Source organism: Miniopterus schreibersii (genome assembly GCF_964146895.1).
Source record: "Miniopterus schreibersii genome assembly, chromosome: 2".
Classification (NCBI taxonomy): domain Eukaryota; kingdom Metazoa; phylum Chordata; class Mammalia; order Chiroptera; family Miniopteridae; genus Miniopterus; species Miniopterus schreibersii.
Window position 1 is genome coordinate 102,434,771 of NC_138102.1, and position 24,886 is coordinate 102,459,656.

At 39.2% G+C, this 24,886-nt stretch overlaps 1 protein-coding gene across 2 annotated transcripts in view; it reads right to left on the reverse strand.

Moving 5' to 3' along the window:
• WASF3 (WASP family member 3) overlaps positions 1 to 24,886 on the reverse strand; it is a 121,902-nt gene that overhangs the window by 33,272 nt on the left and 63,744 nt on the right. For both annotated transcript variants that reach the window (XM_081127184.1, XM_081127183.1), the window contains exon 3: positions 6,047 to 6,189. In XM_081127184.1, coding sequence (XP_080983310.1) covers positions 6,047 to 6,179 — 133 coding nt within the window. In that variant the 5' untranslated portion in view covers positions 6,180 to 6,189. The remainder of the gene's footprint in view (positions 1 to 6,046; positions 6,190 to 24,886) is intronic.

Here is a 24,886-nt window from a genome sequence, read left to right on the forward strand (position 1 = left end):
ATTTATAAATCACTTAACACAATTTACCATAAGCCTATAAACTCATGAAATGGGAAAAACAGAAGTGATAAACTAGAGATGTTTTTAATCACAGGCAAGACTGAAACATTCAGACTTAGCTGACTCTCCAACTTGTTCTCCTAAGAATTATTCTACATTTAAATCCTGCTATGTTGAAATCTATCTAGAGAAAGAAGAAAAAAACAATCTAACTCATAATTATTTCTATAAAGCCCATAAGGACGTATTTGTGATATTCCAGGTCAAACGATTGGTTGGGAAAGTGCCTGAATTTCCAACAATTCTCCCTTTGGTGGGGAGGGGTCTCTTATGACACTTGTCTCTAATTCTACTACCAACAGAACTCTTACAGCTTCCTAAGTATGTATCACTTCTTACCTCCCTTTACTGTCTTTCTATTTTTGTCCATGGAAAATGCAAATACTCAGTTTGAAGCAATAATTTTTTTAAGAAAAATTCCTGCTGTTTTTCCCAATAAACTTCTGTCTAGATACACCAGTAAATTTTCTCTTAATGTACCCTTAGTCCTAGCCTTAACTTGCCTGGACATGTACTTGCGATCTATTTCCTGTATACAGTGCAAATGAATCTCCCCTTTCTCCCCAAAAATCCCACTGGGCTAAAAACATCCAAGAAATCTATTCAATGTATGCCTTCAAAGTATTTAAATCTCTGTTCTGAGTAGAACTGTACTTGGTATAATCAATTCACACAACCACAAATTTCAGATCCAATTACATAAAGCAAATGTATTACAGTGCTATCACTTAAGAAAGTATTTTTATGTCATTTCAGCATTTGATCTGATATGGAATGTATACCAAAGGAATATTAATTAAAATATTAATTGCTTATTAAAATATTGGAGAAGAAAACAGACTCTTCTCATTTAGACAATTACTTGAAGTGTGAAAATTAACCAAAAAAAAATCAAAATTTTTTTCAAAAGAGAAGCATATTTAAAATTAATGGAGTATCAAAATTTTGGACCATTTGTTAGAACTGTCTTTGCTCTTTTTGAGGAAGTTTGATGACTTGTAAGACATAAGACATCTTAAAAAAAAAAAGGATGCCCAAAATAACCAGATGTATATAGCGACATGCTACAAAAACTGATGATAGTGTCCCCCAATAAAGAAACAATATGTACGTCCAACAGTAGAAAAATGATTAAATAATTATGACATATAAATATAATACTATAAACTCTAAAAATGTGTCAGATGAATCAACAAAGATGTTTACTATATAAGTGAGTATAGGCTACAAAACCATATGTATAATGAAATACCACTTTTATAAAGATATACACAAAGGTTTATCAGTGATTTTCTCTAATTAATGAAAATTTTATAATTTTCGCTTTGTTTTCCTGTGCTAAGTTCTCAAGATTATCTTTTTAAAAAATATGTTGTTATTGATTTTAGACAGAGAAGAAAGAGAAAGTGAGAGAGAAACATCGATGAGTGAGAGAATCATCGATTGGCTGCCTCCTGCATGCCCCGCACCAGGGATCAAGCCTGCACCCCAGGCATATGCCCTGACTGGGAACTGAACCAGGGACTCTTGGTACACGGGACAGCGCTCAACCAACTGAGCCACACTGGCCAGGGCGGGCTCTATATATTATCTTATTAGTACCATTAAATATAACCCAAAACCTTGGGATACACTAAAGTTTAACTCCTTTCTTTGTAATATCTTGGGGGCCGGCCTTCTTAAAAGGAAAAAGGAAGACAGCTATTATGACGAACTAAGAGGAAAGGAGTAAAATACAACCTATGGGATATTAAAAAGAACTTGTGCTATTCCTTGGCACAAATGCCCTATGTCCCCATTTCCTTTTTTAAGCAAATTATATTAAAATTACATTATAATATCAATAGGAACTTGATTGCAAGATGCTGTAATTTTAATTGAGCTAACTGTTCCAAGTGATAGGAACAAAAGCATTCAGATTATTAATCAAAGAAATTGATTTTTTTAAAAAGCACTACTGATTTAATGTTAACTGCTACACTAAACTGTCATTATTTGAAGAAAAAATATCAATATTCCATAGCTAGAAAACCAAGGATGTTTTTTACACACTACTAACCAAGACTGTTGTTAAAAGTGGCTTTCCTTCCCCTTCTAACTGACCCCCGATCATTCATATTAGAAGTTAGTTACACTCAAAAGAAAAAAAATCTGAAAATTACTAAAGACTAATTTATTTTCCATTGGACAAAGCTTTGAAAGCTTTTGATCCTCTTTGTTTAACTATAACGCTATTCAATTACAAATTTCCTCCTCCTTTTCTATAATTATTCTTAAACTCAATACCAATAATTAATATTTTCTCATTCTGAAGGCTTCAAATCCTGGTAAAAATCTAATGCTGACAAAAGTTCTGGCCTTTAAAGTCAAGTATTTAGCTTGGATGTGATGTGAACATGACAATTGGTAATAAACCTACAGATTTCCCAAAAGCTATGTGGAGCTGTAGGGGGTGCAGAGGTCTATTTGGTATCACCAGATTCTTTTCTTGCTTTATACATCATTTATATTACTACGCCCAGAGATACGATGAGACGCAGAATGATCTGGTGAATCAGGGCCTCAATTGCTGGTCTGCCTTTTTGAAAAAGGTCAAAGAAATTCATTCTGGACTCCTGGTCTGCTCTGCTTTCCCTACATGGCCCCGCCCTACTGAGAATTAGTTACTTTGGAAGTCCCCCAGGGCAAGTCTGCTGCTCAGGCAGCTATGACCAGTCTAGGGTCAAGGCAAATCCTTAAAATTCCCTGAAAATGGCATTTTAGACAAAGTCTAGCCTCTCTTTGTATCACTTATAGGAAGTTCAGATAATTGTACATCACCTATCCCTAACCTGGGAGCAAAGTATTTGGAAGTTTTTAAAAATGGGGGTGTGGGAGGGTTAGGGAAGAGAAGATCAAGATGACCATCCTTATGTGGACCTACTGAATAATGGTCAGATACTCAAAGGAAAAAAAATATAGATACTGTTTTGATAATGCTTTAAGAATTAATACTCAGTAAAATACTTTTAATTACAGATTCATGTATTCCTAAAACTTTAAAAATATCTGATGAATAATTACAAAATTATAAAATAACATAAAGACATTATTTTAAATTCTTATTCTTCCTAACAATTTTAGATCACACAAAAATTTTGTATATAATTTACCTCATCTCCTATAATATATTTCTACTAATGAAAAACCCCACAAAAAACAGAGATTGACCCAAAATATAGATGTCATTTATTATGTGCTAGTTTTGTGGCAGGTCATAATAATTGCATATATTTCCAATTTTATGACCAAATTGATGTCAAATGTCAAATATATGTTTTTTTTAGCTTCTAAGTAGGCACCAAATTGACTTTATTTGCTGTATGTTGCACCTAGAGGGGTACTGAGTGAATAAGCACTAATAAAAAAAATCACTGGTAATCAATAATTTGCTATTCTATGAGTAATTAATAACTTAGTACCTAAGTTTTCCAAAATTATCTCTTTGGCATATATATATTACCAGACTCCTCTTTTTGTAAGGCTGTTTGGGTTTTAAGTACAGATGCATTCGAGGAACTTTGTAGAAATGGTATTTTTTCTGAGGACACCCAAGTATGCTCCTCAAATGGGACCCGCTGTGCTCTCCTCCTCGTTGGGCCTGTGGCCTCTCATGTTCAGCTCCAGTTTCTCTTCTGCACATTACTTTGCCTTTCTTCGCCAACTTGCTTCCTCTGTCTTCTCATGAGCTCTGCCCCACTCCATAACTTTGGCTTGCAAGCCACCGCCATGATTTCTTTAGCGCTGGATGACATTTCAGCAGGAGATTCCATAATAAACTAGTCAATTCACTGTTTCTTAGTTCAAACCTCCTGAGAGAAAATGACTGATCCAGCTCATCTTTTCAATCCAGATACACAGATCTAATTCGTAAGCCTTATCTTTGGTGCACACTCCAATCACAATCTCTGGAATGATTCCTAGCCTCTTGTTTTAAAGCTCCCCAAGTGATTCTGGTAGAGACATGATTGAGATTCAGAGGCAGCCTAACTGAGGCTGATTGTCCCTGAGGCCAGAACCTCACGTGAGGCTACAGTGGATTGTGTGTACAAAACATAACCAAGGCTAGAGTGGTGCCTTAGTTTCCTATGGCTGCTGTATCAAATTACCACCAATTTAGTGGCTCAAACCAACACAAATGTGTTCTTACAATTCCAGAGGTCAGAAGTTTGAAATCAAGGTGTTGGCAGAGCTGTGTTCCTTCTAGAGGCTCTAGGGGAGAATCCAGTTTCCAGAGGCTGCCTGCATTCCTTGGCTCATGTCCTCTTCTTCCATCTCAAAGTCAGCCATGGCCAATTGAGTCTTTCTCAAATCACAACTCTCTCTTAAGGTTTGCTGATTAGCAACCTTAATTTCCCCTTGCCATATCACACAGGATATCTGCACATCCGACGTTCACAGGGTTAAAACATGGACATCTTTGGAGGGGCTATTATTATTCTGCCTACCACAAGTGGAATATGTGAAATAAAATATATTGTGTGATTAGCTTCACTTACAGGAGACAGTAACCAAGTGGGCACCAGAAACATGGCTAAAACAATAGTAAATTGAATATTACAGCATGAGATACAGCTCAACTATTAAAACTTTAACAGTTTGTGTGGGTTTTCATCACTTATACTCTAGCCAATAGATATTTCAGCCATAAAAACAGGAGACTAAAGCGTTCTTACAAAAATATACAAATGCAAACAGAAACATTTTACCCTTTCATAATTTGCAAGGTGTCTTCCTGTAATTATACAAATGTATACATTTTATCAACAACCACCACCAAAAACCAATTGTAATTCCTTTAGATTCCAGAAGAAAAGAAAACTGTTGTGAAATACATTTAAGTAATTTCCAAGTTACTTTTGACTTAGCCAATGATTATAGATGTATTAAAAATTAATGAGTAATAATACAGTACAATTCTTTTTAAAAATTCTTATCTATCTATAATGTTTCTTCTTAAAAATAAAAAAAAGTACTTGAGTTTTTTAGGAAACACTCCCTGTGCTTGAGGCTACCAGTATGTGAAATTTTATGGAGTATTTTCTAGTTATTAACAGCTTTTGAAAAATTTAACTGTGAAAACCTGTCACCCAAAATGCAGTGTAAACCATCTAAACCAGAAAGGAGTGGGATGAAGTGAGAAAATAAGACGATGATATAAATGTAAAAGTTAGGGAGAAAAACAATGCAACTTCAAAGAGCTTTGAAGGAAAAAGCATTTTCAAACACATATTTGAGTCTTAAAACATGGAATATTCCTTGGATATTTCACATAAATGTTCAAAGAATGACAGTGTCTTTCTTTCCTTATGCTTGTATTTGCTTGCATTTATATAACCTCTGTAATATGTACATGGTACTGTATATATGTAACAATCATATTTGACTTCAATTTGGAAGTCAGTAGCTGCATTTTAACTTTTAGTAGGTTAAAAATCAGCAAATCTCATGACTTTTTGGCTTTAATCTTTGATTAATTTGGAATATTATTTAACAAACAAATATTTATTGAGCATCTACTCTGTACCAGAGGTATTACAGGTGCTAACTAGTTTTTGATTTACTGTATTTTAAATAAAAGTTAATCTTGTCCAAGTTTAACTTCAATAAAGTTAAAAAGAACTAATTATCCTCATTTTAATAAGCTTTTAAAAACTGTGTAACACTACTTTTTATCTACTCATTTGGTCTCATCTAATTTGTGAATCAATCAATTCTAACTTTATGTCTTCATCACATAAACTTGGTGTCACAAGACCAGAGAGGGCCAGTTAATTTCACACTGGGACATGTAGGAGGGAGGAAGGGCAGTTCCTTCCCTCAAAGCTGCAGTCTCATCTTTGGACAAGCACATAACTATTGAATTGAAATCTATTTGCTAATATTGAAATTAATAAAATGCCAATGGTAATCAGAAAAAAGTTGTTCTAGAAATGAGATGACTTACTCAGACTGCTTAGCTGGCGTATGATAGCAGCAAGGGTACTATTGGTTACACATTCAAGTTCACTAGTAATCCCTTCGGGCAGGGCGCCCCGGCACAGGTGCCGGGGTTCGATGTTCCTCTTCACTAAAGGCATGGCTCACAATCTGAAAAGTAAACAGACATTTTTTAAAAAGGCTCACTGCACATTTTAACAAATCTAGAGTCTTCATTTCCTTGAAAAGTGAATCTCTTTCCCAGGAATTGTCATTATCCTGTCATTTCTACATGAGAGAATCAGCTAAATATGCAACAGATGTTGAATAACTTAAATGAATTTTATAAAGATCAAAGAGAGATGTACAGTACAATTCTACTTTATAGAAAAATAATATATGCAGGATCTCCAAGTAAGGACAAGTGAATGAATACATTCATTCTTACCTTCCCTCCCTCCCTCTCCCCTGAAATGAGAAGAGAGAGAAAGTGCAAACCCACAAGTACTAAGAGCAGGATACAAGAGCCCTAAAACTGTGGGCAGAGCTTAATCAAATTAAGACACAGAAAAGAGATACCTAGGCTGCAAGTGGAAGGAGACAGGAAGTAAGCTCACCTGCGCCACAGAACCCCACCTACTTTCCTCCACAAAGCTCAGGAATGGGAGATGTCAGGTATCTATGAAACGGGGGAAGGAGGGGTATGAAAACAGAACTGGGTTTTAAAAATCCATTCATGAATTCCTTCTCCCTTCTTGGGTTGGCCTTCCTCCACCTCACCCATCATGTTTTACTGTCTAGAAAAGGCGAATTTGAGGATCTGAACTTGAGACACCAGGCATAGCTCAAGGTTGGGGTAGGCAAGGAACTGAAGCCAGGAGTATTAAATCAGTCTATTCTGAATGGTAAGAAATACGCTCCCCATGCCCCAGCTCCCTTCTCCACTTGGCTTCCAGAGCACTGGGGCCTGGTTTTTACTCCCCACCCAAAGAGACCAGAATATTCTTCCCTGGAAAGCGAAAAGATCTACAAACATTAACTTTGGACAGGGCATCCTCCCACTGAATTGCCAACCAGGTCACTCTACAGTAACACCTGTCAATAATCTCTCCCAGCACACAGTTTCCAATCAGCTTTAATATCTTAGACTTAAATAAAAACAGACAGCAAAGGATCACCAGCCACTTCCGGAACGTCTTCCCTGTTATACTGGGAATTCCTTTCACATTTCTCCTCAAATAGTACATTATAAATAAAACAAAACTCTTTGTTTAGGGAGGTATATAGAGTATCAAATCTTCTAGTCATGCAACAAATCTATGGCTCATACCACAGTAGAAAATCCAGTGACTGTCATATAGCCCAATTTGCAGGAGCAGAAACACAGAAAAGTCTAGGACCTTGCTGACACCTGCCAGCAGTCAAACCAGCCTGAAACGCCAATCTGGAATTCTTGTTGTGTGAGAAAGATAGTATTGTATCTGTTTAAGCCACTGTAGTTGGGCTGTCTGTAACTTGAAGTAAAACTTATTTCCACCTGGTACAATAACGGAATGGTATACTGTACCAGAATGCAGTCAGCATATAATCAATCTTCCCTTTTCTTCCCCTTTCTTTATAACCTTTGTTCATGCATCCAGTAAATACCTCTGAGCACCTGCAACATACCCAGCATTGTGTGAGGTGAGGAGGCCCCAATGGTGAGTGAAAACAAAGTCCCCAATGGAACTTTATACTAGTGAGGAAGTGAGGCATTTATCCAACCACACAGGTTAAGGGACCGTGGGTTCTGAAACCATGGGCAGTGTGTGTGTGTGTGGGGGGGGGGGGGGGCGGGAGAGGAGTGCTGGCATCTCTGAGAAATCATGGGGAGACCCTGCTGTGGGCGGGCCGGACTACCATCTGAGGGGTGAAGAAGGGCCAGCTCACCAAGGGCCCTGTGGCAGAGGGAGTATGGAAAACGAAGCAGAAGAGGGCAAAGTGGGTGACAGCTAGAAAGAAAAAGTTCTGTTCAATTATCCAATATTTTCACTATTTCTGCCTATGTCCATTAAGGTGGTGGCTGAACATACTGACCATATTTTCAGATTCAAATACTATTTCATCTACTGCCTCAGGTGCATTGCCTAGGGCACATCACCTCTCTGTGCCTCAGTTTCCTCCCTGTGAAATGGAGGTAACAGTACCTACCTCACTAAGTAGGTTATTCTACCCATAATCATTTAGAGCAGTGCCTGACATATAGTAACATTCAAAAATTATGGCTGATTAAATTAACTTTAATATATCTTATGTTAATTCTATTCTGATTACAGGAAGGAAAAAGGTACAGTTCACTGGTTGAGGATCAGCTGAACCATGGAGCAGAGCTAACTCTATTTACAGTAAAGTTACGCAGGAGGAGAGGTGCACACGGAGGAGGGAATGCTGGAACATGCAAGTTCCAGACACGCAAGTCTCTGGGCCCAAGTGTGAGATTTACTGTGAGTGCCACTTCTTTCTTGGAGAAGCAATTAGAACAGCCACATTAGAAAGGTAACTAATTATAATACAATAAACCAAAAAATCATTAATAAACCTAATAAAAGCATAAAGTGTGGCAATAAAAAATACTGAAAATTGATCAGCAGGGACTCATTCCATGAAAACTAGAAAGCAACAAAAATCATGATGTCCATAAGGAAGCACAGAGCAGGCGGGGGTGGGGCAGGGGGAGCACCCAAAGATGAGCACATGGACCCTAAGGAAGGAACAGACCATAGTGCTCTGAGTCCACCAGCAGTCTGCTTGTAATGCTGCTTGTGAGACGAGCCCAGGCATGAATTAGCTTTTAAATAATTTCTCAAAAGAGGGTTTTACAAGACTCTGGGGTAAACATGAGATTTAGGTATTGAATGCTGACTGTGTATATAATATTCCCCTTTTCCACATTTATTTTGTATTTATTCAGGATAAAATGTCACCCTTTCCCCATATTTTTAACCTTTGACATGCCCAGAAACATGCCAGCACAGCAGCTCCCAGCCCACCACATTTCTTTGTACCCACAATTGTTCAAATAGATAGAACCCTAATTATACACATATCATGCAGAGGTCCCACCAGCATGTCCAACACACACCCAAAGCCTCCTCCGCTTTCCCCGCTATCAGACATACTGTCATTAGGCATACGCGGAACTAGCGTGGGTGTTTTTCACACTGGGAGCCTTGAAAACGCTTACAGGACTTTTCTGACCTTCTCAGAAGTACTGCACCCTTCTCTGCCACCCACCCAAGCCCTGCCAAAGGCCCTGGCTTATCTGTGTAAGACATCCCCTTCCCATGGCCCAGCTGATTATGCTAGGTACTGGGAGGCTCCAAGCATCCGTGGCAGCCCTGCTGCAAGTACTAACCTGGAGACTTGCTTAAGATGGCATCAGAGTGCAAAAGGAAAAGCTTAACTCTATACAGGTGCATGAAGCCATGTCTTCGGCTCCCTGTATTTTGATGCTTTCAGATCTGGGGGACTGCCCCTCAGGACTAGCCAATCCCATGAGCTAGTAAACAATTCATAGCAGCTTGCCTTTCATATGCACACTTACCAGTCCAGAGCCCACAGCCCACCACCTTCTCTGCAGAGCTCTCACTATCAGGGCCACTATCTCCATGCCTGTTCACACAGGACCAGGGACCAGCCAACTAGGGAAAGCTCATGCCTGCTGAAATTATTCAAGCCAGCTGATCCTAAACCTACTTACCCTGCCTCCCCTGTTCCTTCATGCCCCAGTGGTGGTCGCCACCCCGTACCCCTACCTCCTGACAGGCCCTGGTGCTTCCTCGTGTGTCCTACATACATATTTCTATTCAGCACAGTCTTCACTTGGGCACTTTGCCTGTTGCAGTATTTCAGCTCTGACTAATGAATCCTAGCCTTCATTTCTCACTATCATGATACCTTTATTTGAAGCTACCACACTTGTCAAAATACACATAGAGGGAGGGTAGGCTACCGTCTTTACAATTTTAGAAAAAGGACTGCATAGCTCCTTTTAGAAGTCCTATCACCTAGCAATGACTTTTATGGCTTTCTGATTCAGGGTGAAGTACTCTCACTGGTGTATTTTTTCCCAGACAGCCTTTATTTTTATCTGAGGCTAATCTGTTTGAATAAGTTGAGCTGCAAGGAAGAGCTATAGGAGAAAATTCTGGGTCAGTTGTTACTCTTGAAAATGGTTTGCAATAACAAAAACAAACATGTAACAAACTAACCCAAACAGTCACCAATGACAGGTATGCCTCTCGATTTCTTCACTGGAAGAATTGTGACCCATCCAAATCATTCTGCAAAGTCACTCTATGTGCTAAGGAAAAAAATCAAAGATTGCTAATCAAATGTTCAAGGATTATTAGAGGTTATATAAGGTATTACTGTTAAACCTGTGGCTTGTCCAACTTTCCTGGGAAATGTTTCACTTTAGAGACAACCTGGTTCATATAGCTGTGAACTAGATTCTAGTCACAGCCAAAACCAGGCCAGTCCTTCCCTAGGAATTTGAAAGTGGGCCTGTGATATCCAGTCTAGTTGCTGCTCTCTTGAATAGCAGAGACGGTAATTCTTCTACCACATGAAATGGAGGTTCACAGAGTTAGCCAGAAGCAAGAAATTAGAATGAAGTAACTGAGAGAAACTGGCAGAGACAACAGAAACACAAGGACCCCCAATGGCTGTGCCCAGTCTCCCTCAGAGACTAGGAGAGAACCTTCTCCCCTCGCCCCTTCACTAAGGGTCAGACTTGCATCACGGTTTGATGGCTCTTCCAGCCTTTTCTAGCTCTCCATTCCTTTCTCACAGGCATTTCCCTAATCAAATCCTTGCAGGTGTGAGCCATCTTAGTATCCATTTCTCAAAGGACCCGGACTAATACAAGTGGCACTAAGTGGTCCAAGAAAACAGGTGGTTAGATGGGATTCGGACTTGCTCTACACCACTCTGCAGGTTGACAAGGATGCCATTCTAACAAGTAGGCAGTAAATGAATAGTCCTGACACAAGGTCATGTTCAATTGTGATTCCACTGATCTGAAGATTTCACTGGGAAGTGACCTGGAAGATGTCCTGGTGGAGGGAAATGCCATGACACGCACAATAATGCAGACACCTGGAAGATACTAAAGGAAAAACACTTACAGAAACAGCAGAGCTGGCTTGTTACTGCAGGTTGTACTGATGCCCCGCACCAGGATAGTGAGATACTGGAAGCTGTTAACAAGCAGTTAATAGCCAAGTGTGAGAACCTCAGAGCCTTCCTGGTGGGTACAAAGTGGTCCTCATGACCTGCAATAGGGCTGCGGGCTGAGGACCCAATTGAGAGGTGCACAATTTGAACATTTGAATGCTCAGTCAAGGCAGGACTCTTATGCAGGTCTAGGCTGTGGCAAAGAAAACATGGAATCCTGAAAACTGGGACAGGGATTTCTAGTGGGTGCCCATGATGGCATTGATCCTAACACCTGCCCACTGCCCCACCAGGACCTTCTGGAGTGATTTGCACACCAGTGAGCTGCAAGATGCTGCAGAGGCCTCCCCCTTACAAGTCAGCATTAGTAGCACATGTCTCTTCTAGATGCCTCATTGGTAACTAGTGCTGGACCTGATGAGGGAGGCAAGAGATGGACATCATCCTAACTACACAGAAGGGGGAAGGGGTGGGCAACTAATGTACTGGAGGCCTGGGTAAGGCACATGCTCCTCAGTGTGGGAGATAAACTCTGACCATGCAGGGTCTGACAACTACAGTCAAGTTCCTAGGGCTCCATGGTCGGAGGCATGCTGGGATATCTCATCCTAAGTAAAGGACATTTTGCATCCCCAACCACAAGGAAGGGAGCACAGTGCCTATTAGGTGGGGTCCTAGGAGCAACATACCTACAATACTGCTCTGGCCTGTAGATGGGGTGACACGGCAGCTTCTGACTTTGGGAGAGGTCTGGAGCAAGAAAGGACTGCAGTGGGGCCAGGTGGCGGTGCTGGCTGCTTATGCTATATGATCCACGGGATCTTGGATTGTGCAAAGGCGTCAGTGGTGGGAAAAGATACAGGATGGGGGCAATGGCCAGCTCCAGGGGAGAATGAGCTTGCCTGGTTATGTGAGCAGGGGACTGGAAGAAAAGGAACTAGAATATGTGACAAGGAGGTATGAGAAAAGGCAGGTGGGTGGAAACTTGGGAGTGGGCATGGTGGGAAGACTTTTGGATCATACATTAACTCCCACTGCAAGGTATCCCACCACAGAAGAGGAGGTGCACAGAACAGGCAAGATTCACCAGCCTGCACACTGGTCCCCACAGGACTGGCCAGATGAGATACAATATGTCATCACATCTGACCAGGGGCCAGAGTCGGGGGTTCAGGAGTGGGCCCATCGCAGTGGGTGGGATTACACATCACACAACTCAGAGGTGATGGCCTTCGCAAGGTGCACTGGAGCACCAGCTCAAGAGAAACTCTGAAAGGATGGGTGCCACCCTTTACCATGCAGTCTGCTTATGAAGTCAGAGACCTCTCTATGGTACTGTCCTCAAGGACACCAGGGTTTCGGAGCTAAGGGGTAGACTCAGGAGTGACTCCACTTATCACTGCCAAAAGCCCCCCAAGGGGCCGATGTTTCTATCCCTGCCCACTGGACTCTGCAGGGCTGGGCATCCCAGTCAGAAAAGGGACTCACTATTGCCAGCAACAGAGCCAACGTCCCAATGATCTGCAAGTTCCAGTTCTGGATGTTTCTCCGGACTCAGTGAAAAGAGGAGGCCCTATACTTTCAGAGGAAGCTGACTGTGACCAGCAGGATGATGGGCTGCATTTACATCAAGGGGCCAGGAAGGAGTGTGTGTGGAGCCAGCTGGCCAACCTGGGATCCTTGCACATGTGCACCCACCTTGGCATGTGCTTCGGGGAGGATCTGATAACTTACTGACCTCCAGTACTTGGTGTGCTGTGTGTGCGTGCGTACATGCACGTGTGTGTGCTGTATCTGCGGACACTTCCTTGAGGGTTGTACTTATTATTATAAATTCACTATTTCTCACAGTGGGGATTGGTTCTCTGTACCCTGTTTCATGAACTTCCTTACAGAGCAATTTTGTGTTTGCTTCTACTGAGACCCTGGCACATGATGAAAAACCAGTTTCTCACTGAAGAGTTTGGGTTTCTTTCTTACTACTGGAGCCCCAGGCAGATGACAAGCTACTTTGCAGGTTTGGTGAGCAGTTTTTCTATTCAACTTTTAAGGACTCTGACAACTCTCTGAAAATGCCAGCATTTACTCTGAGGACTCAGTTCTAGCTCATGCCTCAGGCTGGCCCACGGCACAAACTGAGTCTCCAGCACCCATTTCAGTGTCCAGCCTGTCTTAGCTCCCTTAGCTTCTCATACCCATGGAGGAGTGGCCAATTAGCTCTTCTTAGCATGGTGATGTTTTTAAAAAGATGTAAATGCACCCACACTGGTTATACTTCATCTAGTACTTGTATTGTTCATAGCAACTAGAGGAGCTAATTTCACTTCATAATGTCACTTGTAAGGAATCTCTTCAGAACCCCTAACCTGTGCTGACTCTCCATTACTGTAACTCACCACATTTCACTGGCCCCATACCCACCCAATGCAGTCCTCAAATGTATTCTGAATGATAAACAGTAACACGTATCAACTGTTGACAAAGAAAAACCAAAATGGAGAATAAGGTGACCAGTAGAGAATGACACAGATGAAGTATCATAAAAATACAGCAGAATGTATCCTCAACTCTGACTTATTTATAACCTAACCAAATTAACCCCATGAGTCCTTGTGTATACTAATGACACCTTCCTTACCTTCTTTGCAGGGTGCTGGGAGGCTCACAAAAAAACAGGTGCTGGGGTAGGGACTTACACAATCCTCATCAGGAAGAAGGCCTGGTGCACTGCTGGCGGGAATGCAGACTGGCGCAGCCACTGTGGAAAACAGTGGAGGTTTCTCAAAAAATTAAAAATGGAGCTGCCTTTTGACCCAGCGATCCCACTTTTGGGAATATATCCTAAAATTCCTGAAACACCAATCAGAAAGAATATATGCACCCCTATGTTCATAGCAGCGCAATTTACAATAGCTAAGCTCTGGAAACAGCCCAAGTGCCCCGTCAGTAGATGAGTGGATATAAAAGCTGTGGGACATTTACACCATGGGATACTATGCTGCTGTAAAAAAAAGAAGGATCTCTTACCCTCTGCGACAGCATGGATGGACGTGGAGAGTATTATGCTAAGAGAAATAAGCCAGTCAGAGAAAGACAAGTATCACATGATCTCACTTATATGTAATCTAATGAACAAAATACACTGACAGGCAAAACAGGTCGAGAGGCAAGGATGCATGGAACAGGCTCACAGATCTAAGAATGGAATCAGGTGGGGAGATGGGAAGAGATTAACCAAAGAACCTATGTGCATATATATATGCATAACCCATGGACACAGATAATAGTGGTGAAGGCCTGGGGTGGGACAAGGGCTGCATGGAGGAAGGCAAAGGTGGGGGGGAGATGAGGGACATCTATAATATTGTCAATTAAAAAAATGTTCTGTGGAAAAAATCTAAGATCCTAATGATATTATTACTTTAATTTAATATTAATGTCACATTCATTATTAAAATAAGATACTCAAAATTTTCTAATTTTATTTATTATTCAATTAACCTAACCTGTATTTTTCTGAAATTTTACTTGTTTGCAACTAAATGCCTTAACACTGGCATTTGACTTCTCCAAGGAGTACTCTTTGAGTTAAAGTCAAATGATTAAAAAATTTCAAAATGTTATCCATGTGCTTCCTACTTCAAGGCAACTATGCTACCCTCCAACACCTTATTTAACCTCAATTCCACATGCTAAAACTATTAAGTTTTCCTATAACTGTACATTCTTCCCTAAGAAAATTTACAGAAGCCATTCAACAAATGTTTAAAACAGTATGAAGTTCTATGAATGTCCCTTCCCATATCTACACCTGTACACACTGAACCATCTGGAAGGTCTCTCTGAAATGAGCAGTCATATTACCAATCAAAATGATGGATTTTTTCAGATCTCTCACTGCTACTTTTAGTTTAATTTCATTGTGTTCAGAGGACATACTCTGATTTTAATTCATTGAAATTTGTCCAGATTTGTTTTATGGCCCAGAAAATGGTTTGTCTTGGTCAATGTTCCACATGCACTTCAGAAGAATGTGTGTTCAGCTACAATAATCGACAATGTTGCTATAACCTTATCCTTAACTGATTTTTAGTATACTTGTTCTGTCAGTTACTGAGAAAAGTGTTGAGGTTGCCAATGGTAACTGTTGATCTGTCAAGATCTCCCTTGAGTTCTATTAGTTTTTGTTTTATGTATATTTAAGGTCTGTTGTTGAATGTATACACACACTTAAGATTATTATATCTCTATGGTGAAATGACCCCACTGTCATTATGTGATGGTCCACTTGCTGCTGGTGATAATCACTGTCCAAAAGTTTGCTTTGATATTAATGCAGCCATTCCTTCTCCTTTTGATGAGTGTTTATATAGTACAACTTTTTCCTTTAAATATTAACCCTCCTGTGTCTTTATATTTAGAGTAGATTATTTTAGACAGTGTACAATTGGGTCTTGCTTTTATATCCAAACTGACAATCTCTGACTTTTAGTTGGTGTGTTCAGATCATTTACATTCAATGTAACTATTGATATGGCAGAATTTAAACCTTCCATCTTGCTAGTGGTTTTGTATTAGTACCATCTGTTCTTTGCTCCATTTTACCTCTTTTTCACCTTCTCTTAATTACTTGATATCACTTAATCTCCATAACTAGCTTTTATTCACTTTTTTTAGTGGTTTCCCCAGGTCTTACTATATATATGTTTACCATAGCACAATCTACCTTCAAATAATACTAAAATACTTCATAATTTGCAAACACTTTAACTTTAGTATATTTCTGTTATCTCCCTCCCGTGCTTTGTCCTATGTTGTCATAAATTTTTCTTATGTTATAAACCCCATTGTTACTGCTTTTACTCTTGGCAGTCAACTATTGTTTAAAGCCATTTTAAAAAGGAGGAAACATAATGTTTATATTTAGCCTCATTTTTACCATGTCAGGGTGTCTTCATTTCTTTGTGTAGATCCAAATTGCTATCTAGTACTTCTGACTAAAGAACTTCCTTTCACATTTTTTACAGTCCAAATCTCCCATCAAAAAAATTTCTCTCATCTTCACTTTGTCTGAAAAAGTCTTTAGTTTTAAAAGATATTTTTGCTGGGTACAGAATTCTGGATTGACAGGACTTCAGGATTTTAGGGTGGTTTTTTTTTCCTTTTTGTCTTTTGGTACTTTAAAGATGTTATTTCACTGTTATGCTTATCTTTGCTCCTCTGTTTGGAATGTTTCTTTTCATGAAGACTTTCCTCTTTATCTTTAGTATTTCAGCACCTTGGTTCTGGTGTTTCTAGAATTGGAAATGGGCACAAGTCCCATTTTGTTTCTCCTGCTTGGGGTTCTCTAAGATTCTTGTATTTGATATTGTTTTGTTTTGCTTCCATTAATTTTTTTTTATTGTTCAAAATATTACAGATGTCCCTTTTTCTCTCCATTAACCCCTTCCACACCGCCCCCACCCCCACCCCCAGTCTCTCACCACACTACTGTCTGTGTCTTTGGGTTATGCATATATGCATATAAATTCTTTGGTTAATCTCTCCCCCACACACACCCTCCCACATTCCCTCTGAGATTCATCAGATGAATCCATGCTTCCATGTCACTGAATCTATTTTGTTTATCAGTTTATTAAGTTCTTTAAATTCCACACATAAGTGAGGACATATTATGTTTGTCTTTCTCTAACTGGCTTATTTCACTTAGCATAATATTCTCCAGGTCTATCCATACTGTACCAAAAGGTAAGAGATCCTTCTTCTTTACAGCTGTATAGTATTCCATGGAGTAAATGTCCCAGAGCTTTTTTATCCACTCATCTACTGATGGGCACTTGCTTATTGTAAATTGCACTGCTATGAACATAGGGATACATATATTCTTTCTGATTAGTGTTTCAGGATTCTTAGGATATAGTCCTAGAAGTGGGATCACTGGGTCAAAAGGCAGGTCCAATTTTAATTTTTTGAGGTGTCTCCATACTGTTTTTCACAGTGGCTGCACCAGTCTGCATTCCCACCAGCAGAATACTAGGGTTCCCCCTTTCTCCACATCCTCGCCAGCACATGTCATTTGTTAATTTTGTTGATGGTAGCCATTCTGACAGGTATGAAGTGATACCTCACTGTTGTTTTAGTTTGCGTCTCTCTGATGATTAGCGACGTTGAGCATTTTTTCATGTGTCTCTTGGCCATCTGTATGTCCTCTTTGGAGAAGTGTCTATTCAGGTCCTTTTCCCATTTTTTAATTGGATTGTTTGTATTCCTCTTGTTGAATTGTATGAGTTCTTTTTACACTTTGGAAATTAGCCCCTTATCAGATACATCCTTGGCAAATACGTTCTCCCATACTGTGGCATTCCTTTGTATTTTGAGGCTGATTTCTTCTGCTGGGCAGAAGATTTTTAGTTTGATATAATCCCATTTTCTTATTTTTTCCTCGGAGATGAATCGGTGAAAATTCCACCAAGTGAGATGTCTCTGACTTTACTGCCTATGTTTTCTTCCAGGATTTTTATGGTTTCACAACTTACATTTAAGTCTTTTATCCATTTTGAATTTATTATTGTGTATGGAGTAAGTTGGTGATCTAGTTTCATTTTTTGTATGTACCTGTCCAATTTTCCCAGCACCATTTACTGAAGAGACTGTCTTTACTCCATTGTATGCTCTTGCCTCCTTTGTCAAATATTAACTGACCATAATGGCGTGGGTCTATTTCTGGGGTATCTGTTCTGTTCCACTGATCTATGTCTGTTGTACCAATGCCAGGCTGTTTTGATTATAATGGCTTTGTAGTACAGTTTGATATCTGGTAAAGTGATCCCTCCTACTCTGTTCTTCTTTCTCAAGATGGCTATGGCTATTCAGGGTCTTTTTTGGTTCCATATAAATTTTTAGAATATTTTGTTCTACCTCTGTGAAATATGCTGTTAGTATTTTAATAGGAATTGCATTGAATCTATAAATTGCTTTGGACAATTTATATGGACTTTTTAATATCAATTAAAAGTATGGACTTTTTAATATCAATTTTTCCAATCTATGAACATGGTATATTCTTCCACTTCTTTATATCTTCCTCTGTTTCTTTTTTCAGTGTCCTATAGTTTTCTGAGTACAGGTCTTTTACATCCTTGGTTAAATTTATTACTAGATATCTTATTTTTATAGTTGCAATAGTAAATGGTATTGTTCTTTTAGTTTCTTTTTCTGAGAGTTCATTGTTGGTGTATAAAAATGCTGTCAACTTCCAGAGATTAATTTTGTATCCAGCAACCTTGCCCAATTCATTTATCAAATCTAGCAGTACTTTGGTGGAGTCTTTAGGGTTTTCTACGTACAATATCATGTCAGCTGCAAGTAATGACAGTTTAACTTCCTCCTTTCCAATCTGGATGCCTTTTATGTTTTCTTCCTGTCTGATGGCTGTGGCAAGGAATTAAGAGTACTATGTTGAATAAGAGTGGTGAAAGCAGACATCACTGTCTTGTTCCTGCTTTTAAGGGAAATGGTTTTAGTTTTTGACCACTGAGTATGATGTTGGCTGTAGGTTTGTCATATATGGTCTTTATTATGTTAAGGTATGATCCTTCTATTACACTTAGCTGAGCGTTTTTATCAAAAATGGGTGCTGGATTTTGTCGAATGCTTTTTCTGCATCTATTAATATGATTATATGACTTTTGTCCATTTTGTTTATGTGGTGTATCACATTTATTGATTTGTAAATATTATACCAGCCTTGCATCCCCAGAAAAAATCCCACTTAGTCGTGGTGTATGATCTTTTAATGTATTGCTGGATTCAGTTTGCTAATATTTTGTTGAGGATTTTAGCACCTATGTTCATCAGGGATACTGGATTGTAATTTTCTTTCTTTGTAGAGTCTTTATCTGGTTTGGGGATCAGGATGATGCTGGTCTCATAAAAAGAGTTTGGGAGTTTTCCGTCCTCTTGAATTTTCTGGAATAGTCTGAGGAGAATAGGTGTTAATTCTTCTTTAATGTTTGGTAAAACTCATCTGTAAATCCATCTGGTACAAGGCTTTTGTTTGCTGGGAGTTTTTTTGATTACTGCTTCAATTTTATTAGTTGTTATCAGCTTACTCTGGTTTTCAGACTCTTCCTGAATCAGCTTTGGAAAATTGTACGCTTCTAGGAATTTGTCCATTTCACCCATGTTGTCCAGTTTGTTGGCATATAGTTGCTCATAGTATTTTGGTACAATCTTTTGTATTTCTGTTGGGTTGGTTGTTATATCGTCTCTTTCATTTCTGATTTTATTTATTTCGGTCCTCTCTCTTTGTTTCTTCGTGAGTCTGGCTAAAGGTGCATCAATCTTACTTATCTTTTCAAAGAACCAGCTCTTGGTTTCATTGATTTTTTTTGTTTTGTTTGTGTGTTTTTTTAGTCTATATGCCATTAATTTCTGCTCTGATCTTTATTGTTTCCTTCCTTCTACTTCCTCAGCACTTTTCTTGCTGTTCTCATTCTAGTTCTGTTAGTTGTAGTGTTAGATGGTTTAGAACTTTTTCTTATTTCTTGAGGTAGGCCTGTACTGCTATGAACTTTCCTCTCAGGACTGTTTTCTCTGTGCCCCACAGATTTTGGGCTGTTGTCTGTTCATTTTTTTTCCAGGAAGTGTTTGACTTCTTCCTTGATCTCACTGGTAACCCATTCATTGTTTAATAACATGCTATTTAGCCTCCATGTGTTTGAATATTTTTGAGGTTTTTTATACTGGTTGATTTCTAGTTTTATGGCATTATGATTAGAGAAGATGCTTGATATGATTTCAATCTTCTTGAATTTGTGGAGACTTATCTTGTCCCCTAACATGTGGTCTATTTTTGAGAATGTTCCATGTGCACTTGAGAAGAATGTGTATTCTTCTGCCTTGGGATGAAATGTTTGGTAAATGTCACTTAATCCATTAGATCTAGTGTGCCATTTAAGGTCTCTGTTTCCGTTGATTTTTTGTCTTGATGATCTGTCCAATGATGATAGTGGGTTGTTAAAGTCCCCCACTATGACTGTGTTGCTGTTGATCTCCCCCTTACAGTGCACCAAGAATTTTTTAAATATATTTAGGTGCTTCTATATTGGGTGTATATATATTTATAAGGGTATATCCTCCTGTTGGATCAAACCCTTTAGTATTATGTAGTGACCATCTTTGTCTCTTGTTATGGTCTTTATTTTGAAGTCTATTATGTCAGAAATAAGTATTGCTACTCCAGTTTTTTTTTCCGTTTCCATTTGCATGGAATATTTTTTTCCATCCCTTCACTTTCAGCCTGTGTGAATCTTTTGCTCTCAGGTGGGTCTCTCATAGACAAAATATATTTGGGTGTTTTCATATCCATTTAGCTACCCTATGTCTTTTGATTGGAGTATTCATCCTATTTACATTTAAGGTTACTATTGCTATATACTTATTTAATGCCATCTTCCCCCTTTATGCTGATGTACCTTTCTCTCACTATTCCTTCTTTTTCTTAGAGCAGTCCTTTTAGTATTTCCTGCAATGCTGGTTTGGTGGTACTGAACTCCTTTAGCCTTCTTTTGTCTGGGAAGCTCCTTATTTCACCTTCAATTTTAAATGATAGCCTTGCAGTCTTCGTTGCATGTTCTTGCTTTTCATTACTTTGAGAACTTCATGCCACTCCCTTCTGGCCTTAAGTGTCTCTGTTGAGAAATCTGCTGTCAGCCTTATGGGGGTTCCCTTGTAGGTCACTGCTTGTCTCTCTCTTGCAGCCCTTAATATTCTCTCTGTCCTTAACATTTGCCATTTTAATTATGATGTGTCTTGGAGTGCGTCTCTTTGGGTTCCTGTTGCTTAGAATCCTCTGTGCTTCCTGAGTGTGTGTGGCTTTCTCCTTCTCCAGCATAGCGAAATTTTCTGTCATTTCCCCACCAAGTTCTCTATCCCTTGCTCTCTTTCCTCTCCCTCTATCACCCCTATGATGCAAATGTTGTTTTGCTTCATGTTGTCCAAAGCTCCCTTAGAATGTCCTCATGCTTTTTAAGTGGTTTTTTTTTTGCTGCTCTGATTGAGTTTATTCTACCTTATCTTCTAAGTCACTATTCTATCCTCTGCTTCACTGAGCCTGCTTTTAACTACTTCCAGTATATTCTTGATATCAGATATAGTATTCTTCATTTCTGCCTGGTTCTTATTTATCATATCTAGCTCCTTTTTCATGTTTTCACTAAGTTCCTGGACCTTTCCATTAAGTGCCTTGTTGTTCTCATTAATTTCCTTGAGCATCTTTATAACGATTACTCTGAACTCTATTTCTGATAACTTGCCTAACTCCATCTCATCAAGGTCTTTTTCTAGCAATTTTTCCTTTTCTTTAGTTTAGGGGTTCTTTATTACCCCATTTTGATAGCTCTTAGTGTTTTAGTTTAGTTTAGGGGTTCTTTATTACCCCATTTTGATAGCTCTTACTGTTTGTATCTGTGTATTAGATATATTTGCTGTCTCCCAGTCCTGTGGGGTGGGATTTTGTAATGTATGTCCACTGGAGCCCAGAAGTCTGTTTTCCTTATACTTCTGGGCTGTCTGCTCTAGGCGTGTCCCTTTTGCAGGTGTCTGTTTCATGGGTTCTTTGGGCTCTACTGTTGTGATTGGGTATAGACTGCTGTTGACCAGTCCTTGGGAGGACTCTCCTCTCAGGTTGGCTAACTGTGAGGCTCAGCCCCAACCACGTTGTGTGAGCTGTTGTATGGGTACTGGCAAGGCAAGACAATACATAACCAAACTGTCAGGAAACAAGCAGAATCTTACAAAATATCCTGCCAATCACAAAGAAAACAACCCAACTGAAAGTAGAATTGGGAGAGTGAAGTGAGAACACAAATGCTAAAGAGGAAAAGAAATAGAGAAAAGGATATTACTGCTAATAGTGATGAAAAATAAATAATAATGAACTAAAATAAAAAGTAAAAAATAGAAAAGCTACTGGGAGATAAAAAGGGCAGAGAAAAGAATCTGAAAGAAGGGTGAGCAAAAAATTAAGGGTAGAGTGTAGGAACAGGAAAATAGTTGAAAAATAAAAAATAAAAATACAATTAAGAGACAAACAGAAACAAACAAACAAAAAGACAGGAAGACAGAAGGGAGGAAAAGAAAGAAAAAAGTGTTATGCCAATGAAACAAGAAAAGAGAGAAAGAGAGATAAAGCAAGGGCAGGGAGGGAGTCCAGTAAGAGACATGGGGGAAACAATAGAGAAAAGCAGTAAACTTATTGGTTATAATGATAATATCCCAGTATTTAAGCAGAGAATATCAAGCAAATCTTGATAATAGAAAAAAAAAAAAAAGCAAAAAACAAAAAAAAACAAGCAAAGCAAAACAATTTTTTAAAAAATTAATTAAAAAATTCGCCTGGCCGGGCGTGGCTCAGCGGTTGAGCATCAACCTAGGATCCAGACGATCAGGGTTCGATTCCTGGCCAGGGCACATGCCCGGGTTGTGGGCTCGATCCCCAGTTGGGGGCATGCAGGAAGCAGCCGATCAATGACACTCATCATTGATGTTTCTATCTCTATCTCCCCCTCTCCTTTCCTCGCTGAAATCAATAAAGATATATATATATTTTTTTAAAATTAATTTAAAAAAAACTCTAGAAATTTTTTTTCTGTTCTCTTTTTTCTAAAAAGAAAAAAAAAGTCAATCAGGTGAGCTTCATCAGCGCAGCTTATGCTGTCTGAGGCTCACTGTTTTGTACGTTGATTTTGGTTCTTCCAGGAGGTACTTGTATCAGCCAATTTCAGGAGCTGTCTAGATTTGGCTCTGGTGTCCTTTGGTAGTTGGCTGATCTGCGGCTCTCTGTAGACCACCTCCACCTGTCAGCTGTTTTGCCTCCCCCTTGTGTGCCTGGTCTTATTCCAGAGTTGTCTGAAGAGAGTCTTTAGGGCGCAGGCTAGCTAGTGTAACTTGGGATATTGCTCCCCTTACTGATGGAAGCAATGTTCTCTTGTACCTTTTTACATCCTAATTGAAAAAGAAATTTTCCCATCACAGTTAGAATAAAAAGAACGTATCAGCTTCTTGTAAAGACTTTAAACTACTAACTATATTCACAAAGGAGAAAAGAAAGTAAGTTTACATTGTTGAGTGAGCATTCATTTGAGCCAACTATTTTCAAAAGAAAATATTACTATTATTAGTACAGATAATAGCTAGCTTCTCTTCTAGCACACATAGAATATACTGCAATGAGCAGTATAAATTAAACTGAAAACTACAACTGTGATTATTCTCTAGTTTATATTGTGATTATAGAAAGGGCTGATGGGATGCAGAATAACTTTTATTAACTACATTAAGTCCTTATTACACTGTTTAAAACTATATTACTGATAGAACTAGTTGACTATATAAAACTGACTGAATAGATTTGGTGATGGATTTCCTTCTGTATTATGCAGCCACACAGACTATTCTGTGAGTTTTGAGAGCATGCAGTTTGCAGAAACTGACAGGGTTAATGATTCTGTCTTTTCTATTCTTGATGTGCTAGTAACCTTTGCTCTGATTGCTACATGCCCAACAATCAGAATCAGTACATGGCAGAGCTAACTCACATGGTACAGACTATATTACAGACACCAAACTAAATGTGTGCAGGCTGCAGATGTCTGGCTTTTTAAACATGCTGACCTGTATGTACAACTTTTGTACTCAGAATACAAGTGATCCAAGAAGAAGTGGTTCAGTCCTGTCCTCATGTCCAAACAAGCGACCCAATGCTGCCTAAGCCCATTCCTTTGACTTCCTGTTGTGCCTTTTTTATTTTGAAAGGCAAGGGTCGTATCTGCTCAACCCAGTTTTACCGCACTTCATTTGCCTACTGACATTCCCCAGAAATTATTCACCAATAATAATACATTCCCAAAGCCAAAGAGGAGCCTGGGCTTCCTCAACTCCCAACCTGTCACATAACCTTGTAGAGCTACATTGCCTCACCACCTCTTATAGTTAAGCTTCAGGTGAAAGTTGTGATGCAGCTGGTAAAAAACTGTGTAAGATTTACTCAATAGCGTGTCACTGGGATAAATGCTTACATTTTGCTATTTAGAGCATAGTCCACATGTCTGCACCAGAGACAGAAGGCAGAGTAAAACAAGACTGGATTAGGAGCTGAGGATGTAGGTGCTAGTGCCGGTTCTCCACTAACACTGTACAACCCTGTACAAGTTTTGTCATTAAGCTGGGCCTGTTTCCTCATTTGAAAAACAGATTTGCTCCCTCAGTTTCCCTCCAACTCTGATATGCTTTGCTTCTGTTCAGCTCAATACTCAGCTGGCTTTCAGACACTACCATGTTGGATTCATTGGCTCTCCAAATATTTTGTGCCTTCTTATTATGCTTTAGTCAGTGGAAGAACAAAGAATAAAAAGACAGAATAAAACAAAATCCCTTCCTGTCAAGGAATTAATGATTTAATAAGACAGACATATAAATAAAGTTACAATCCAGTGTAACTTTACAAGCACTACATTAAAGGTATTCCTCATACCTGGGAAATTCACACATAACTAGAAAGGCTCTTTTTGGGGGGGGGGGGGGTCATCGCAGGCCCTGGGGCAGCACATCTAGCACATGAAAGCTGCACCATAAACATTAAATGGAGTTC